The sequence below is a fragment of the Myotis brandtii genome, unplaced genomic scaffold (genome assembly GCF_000412655.1).
Source record: "Myotis brandtii unplaced genomic scaffold, ASM41265v1 scaffold601, whole genome shotgun sequence".
NCBI classification, from domain to species: domain Eukaryota; kingdom Metazoa; phylum Chordata; class Mammalia; order Chiroptera; family Vespertilionidae; genus Myotis; species Myotis brandtii.
This window is the reverse complement of record NW_005370276.1, coordinates 998,224-1,002,929: the sequence shown is the minus strand read 5'-3', so window position 1 is coordinate 1,002,929 and position 4,706 is coordinate 998,224. Positions and strand designations below refer to the sequence as shown.

The following is a 4,706-nucleotide window of genomic DNA, read 5'->3' as shown; positions in this document are numbered from 1 at the left end:
TCCAGACTCCTGGCCCCGCCCCCTACTGCAGAGACTCACGGCCCCGCCCCAGGCCGCCCCTCACTTTATTGAGGGCCGCCACGCGCTGGGCCAGCTGCGCTTCTATCTCGGGCAAGGTCTCGGCCTTCTGCAGCGTCTGCTGCAGCTTCTGCTTGGCGTCGTCCAGCCACTCGGCCAGCTGGCGGCTCTTCTCTTCGCTCTAGGGTAGGACAGGGACGGGATTGGGTAGGAGCTGGGTCTCCCGGCAAGGACCTCGTCCCCAGCGCCCCTTCCCGGCCCCCGGCGCCCCCACCTGCCGGTACAGCGATTCCTTGCTGGCCAGCTCGTTCTCCAGCTTGTCGTTGGCGTCGTGCAGAGACGTGGCCTCGCGCTGGGCACTCAGGTAGCGCTTCTCCAGCGTCGTGATCCGCTCCTCCATGTCCTCCCGCTGCGCCAACGCCTGCAGAGGTGGCAACGGGCCGCGTGGACTACAGCTCCCCAAAGGCCCTGCGGGGAGCCTAGGCCTAGAACCCCAAATCAGGCACCCCAGGGAATCCTGGGAAATGCAGTCCCCTGGCATCCGGGCGTCAGAATGGTGGAACCCAACCTGCCAGGAGCCCCGGGAATAGCCAACGTGAGGTCCCTGCCACTTGAAGTTAGAATGGTGGTACCACACTGCCCGCGAGCAGCGCTGGCTTAGACCCTCCCCATGTGAATGGCCCTGAGGCTCAGGGGATGGGACGTCTCCTCCACTCTTCTTGGACCACTTGCCTCAAAAACCCAGGACTTAGATGTTTCGGCAACTTGTGGCCCAGCCCAGGCTTAGCGTCACAGAGCAAGTGCCCTAGGGCAGCGGTTCTCAACCTTCTGGCCCTTTAAATACAGCTCCTCATGGCTCTGCAGCTCTGGAACCCTGTCTCCGCCGCTCGCGCGGGCTCCGCGTCTCTTGCTCCGGCTTTGGGCGCTGGGGACCCCACTCCCTCTCACAGTCTTACAGCCCTCTACCCCCTAAAATAGTCCCCTAACCCTGTCACCGTTCAGCCTCCCCCCACGAGGCCGCAGCCGCCAGATTCAGGGGTGCCCACCAGCGCCCCTCGCGACCCACAGGTTGAGAACCGCTGCCCTAGGGCCTCCTGGGAAGCCAAGGCCCCTTCCATCTGGGAGGCAGCATCTCCCAAGATCCCCCATCACAGGCTCAGAACCCCAGAAAAGGTGCTCCGGGGTCTCCTGGGAGATGGACCCGAGTCTGGGAGCCCTTGTGGTGGTAGATTTCCCATCAGGACCCAGGGCTTAAAACGTGAGGTGAAGGCCCCAGTGCAGTGGTCGGCAAACTGCGGCTCGCGAGCCACATGCGGCTCTTTGGCCCCTTGAGTGTGGCTCTTCCTAAGCCTTAGGAGTACCCTAATTAAGTTAATAACAATGTCCCTACCGATATAGTTTCAGTTTAAAAAATGTGGCTCTCAAAAGAAATCTCAAGCGTTGTACTGTTGATATCTGGCTCTGTGGACTAATGAGTTTGCCGACCACTGCCCTAGTGGATGAGAAAACTAAAGTGCCCACTATTCTTTCTCATCCAGGGCCTTCCTTCGAGAACCCATGCCTACATTTCCGGGCAGCCCCTGGGGCGTGGGAGTGAGGATCCAGGAGCCTAAGCCCGGAATGGGTAGAAATGCAGACCAAGGAATTCAATTTGGAGGCACAAGAGGATTTGCCAATGATAAGATCACTACGAACAGTTACTGAGCGCCCACTGCGTATGTGCCACATGCCAACCCTCTGACAGAGCTGTGAGTCCCATGTTACAGGCGAGGAAACTGGGGCTCAGAGAGGGAGAGAATCTGCACAGCTTATGAATGGAATTCAGGTCCCACCATTCCTGAGCTCTGTGACTTTGGGCAAAGGGACGTGGGGAAGGGTTATGGGGAGGGGAGGGACAGAGGGCAACCCACCGGCGGCTCCGGCCTCACCTCCTTGAGGTCGCGCTGGAGCTTGACGTTAGCTTCCTCGGCCTTACCCAGCTCGCGGTGGGCGGTGCCCAGCTCCTCCTCCAGCTGGCTCATCTGGCGGCACAACACCGCCAGGCGCTCCCGCAGCTGGCACACCTCCGCGCGCTGCCGCTCCAGGGCCTCCTCCAGCTCAGCCGTGCGCCGGTTGGATTCGCCTCCAGGACCCAGGCCATTGGCAAGGGCCTGAAGTGGGGACCGGGAGGAAGGAAGGGACAGAACCCAGAGTGGGGAAACAGAGATAGAAAGAAAATGCATCTGGAAAACACAGTTGATGGCGGGGGGGGGGGGGGGGGGGTGAGTGGACAGAGTGAATCAAAGATCAGTAAGGGTGCCCTGCCGGTGTATCTCAGTGGTTTGAGCACCGAACTATGAACCAGGAGGTCACGGTTTGCTCCCAGTCAGGGCTCCATCCCCAGTAGGGGGCGTGAGGAGGCAGCCAATCAATAATTCTCTCTCATCATTGATGATTCTCTCTCTCCCTCTTCCTTCCTCTCTCTGAAATCAATAAAAATTTTAAAAATTTAACAATATATCAGTAAGGGTCTTGGAGGTCACAGTAGTTAGCGAGGTGACCTGAATCAGGTCCTAGGAGCTCAGATGTCCCAGGGTCAGTGAGGATCATATCAAACATTAAAAGGACCATCACAGTCCAGCTGGCGTGGCTCAGTGGGTGAGCGTTGACCTATGACCCAGGAGGTCAGGGTTCGATTCTCCATTAGGGCACATGCCCGGGTTGCGGGCTTGATCCCCAGTGTGGGGCTTGCAGGAGGCAGCCTACCATGATTCTTCTCTTATCACTGATGTTTCTATCTCTCTCTCCCTTTCCCTTCCTCTCTGAAATCAATAAACAATATATATATATATTTTTTAAATATATATTTTATTGATTTTTTATGAGAGAGAAACATCGATCAGTTGCCTCCTGCACACCCCCTACTGGGGATGTGCCCGCAACCAAGGTACATGCCCTTGACCAGAATCGAACCTGGGACTCTTCAGTCCACAGGCCGACACTCTAGCCACTGAGCCAAACTGGTCAGGGCAACAATATATTTTTTTAAAAGAAAGAAAGAAAAAAGGGACCATCACAAAGTCAGAGGAGAGCGTGGAGGTCAGAGGGATGAGGATCAATGAAGAGCAAAGGGAGCGAAGGACTTCCTCCTCTTACCTGCCCGTCCCCATCCTTGCCCGGCTCCTCCAGCCCCGATCGGCGCCTAGACAGCTGCTCTCGAAGGTTCAGAGTCTGGGAATGGGAAAGGGAAATCAGTGCGAAAGGAAGATTAGCTCCTTCCCACTGGCCCCAGCCATCTAAGGAGAGGCCATGGGAGCCCCGGGTCCTGCTGGGGCTGCCCTCAGACCCTGTGCTCTCCTATCTCTCCTTAGCTTCCCAGCAGGGACGGGGGTTGGCCTTCCTCTTGTCCTCTTTAGCCCGACTTTTCCCACTCAAACATTCCCTCGGTGTGGGCTCTTCCCGTTGGCCCCGGCCCCTGGTTCTCACTAGGCAGTTCTCCTCCTAGGCCTTAGGGACCCCACTGGTTCTCTCCATAGTCCAACCCCACTAGTCCTCTGCTCTAGTCCTGCCCCCAACAGATTCTGGAACCCAGAATCAGCCCACCCCATTGGGAGCTCCGTAGCCCCTCCCTCCCCTTCCCGGGCTCACCTCCTGGTTGCTCATCTCCAGCTCCTCTTCTAGTACAGCCACCCGCTCCAGCGCCATCCGCAGCCGCTCCCGGACCTGGGGATGGGCAGGACGGCAGTGAGATGGAGATCAGATCCAATGTAGGACAGTTGGCCATGGTGAAGAACGCCCTGGAACGGGCCTCGTGGGGAAGGTTAGAATTCCTCTATCTATAATGGATGTGCAGCCCCAACCTGCCACCAAAGCTTAGCCTGGCCACGGGTAGCCCCGCCTCGTTCACTTTTCCATGATCAACCAGTCAGGTCAGCCTGCATAGCCAGTCAATCAGAGTCAACTTTCCCCCCCACTTAGGACATCCCCAACCAACCGAATCTCTGCAGCTCAGGACAGCCCCCGCCACCTGCGGGCTTCCCTTCCACAGCCAGGCTCTTCCGGTCTCATACCTTCTCATCCAGGGCCTTGTGGTGCTCGAAGAGGGATTTTAGAGCCTTGAGCACCTCCACCTCCGAAGAGACGCCGCCCGGGGACTGGGCCTGGCGCTTCACCACGGTCATGCGCAGTGACCGCTCGTGTCTGGACACCAGGCACTCCAGGTGTTCCAGCAGCAGCTGCAGGGACAGGACACCGGGTCACAGGGGCAAGGAAAGGGAGGCAGGGTCGACGGGAAGTGTGGCTCAGACAGGTGGGTTGGACACATGGGGAAAGAGTTGAAGCCGAGCAAAAGGTAAGGAACGAGGCAGGTCAGTAAGAGAGGGAGCTCCGAGGTCAGGAAGGAGTGGCAGATAGAGGCCCTTATGGAGAGGGGGAAAAACGGGAAGGAAGGAGGGGGCCAGAGGACACCAGCCGAGAAGTGGGAGCAGGGAGAAGACAGGACCCCAGCGGTCGGACCGCAACACCGCGAGCCCCCACTCCCCCGCCTGCACCGCTTAGCAAGGCGCTCGCTCACCCGCGTGTTGTTCCGTTCGGCCTTCAGCTCCGCAATCTCTTCTTCCCGCTCCAGCAGCTGCTCTCGACACAAGTTCAGCTCCTTCGTCAGAGCCGCAAACTCCTGTCCAGATGTGGGCAAGAGCGGGACCGTCAGA

General features: G+C 58.4%; 1 protein-coding gene across 1 annotated transcript in view; it reads right to left on the bottom strand.

The window, feature by feature from the left end:
* The window catches only part of PPFIA3 (protein tyrosine phosphatase, receptor type, f polypeptide (PTPRF), interacting protein (liprin), alpha 3), a 28,412-nt gene extending 23,706 nt beyond the window's left edge, over positions 1 to 4,706 (bottom strand). The window contains exons 1-7 of the mRNA XM_014550429.1: positions 4,571 to 4,706; positions 4,068 to 4,232; positions 3,646 to 3,720; positions 3,154 to 3,228; positions 1,947 to 2,168; positions 293 to 439; positions 65 to 199 (exon numbers count right to left, since the gene is read on the bottom strand). Coding sequence (XP_014405915.1) covers positions 65 to 199; positions 293 to 439; positions 1,947 to 2,168; positions 3,154 to 3,228; positions 3,646 to 3,720; positions 4,068 to 4,178 — 765 coding nt within the window. The 5' untranslated portion in view covers positions 4,179 to 4,232; positions 4,571 to 4,706. The remainder of the gene's footprint in view (positions 1 to 64; positions 200 to 292; positions 440 to 1,946; positions 2,169 to 3,153; positions 3,229 to 3,645; positions 3,721 to 4,067; positions 4,233 to 4,570) is intronic.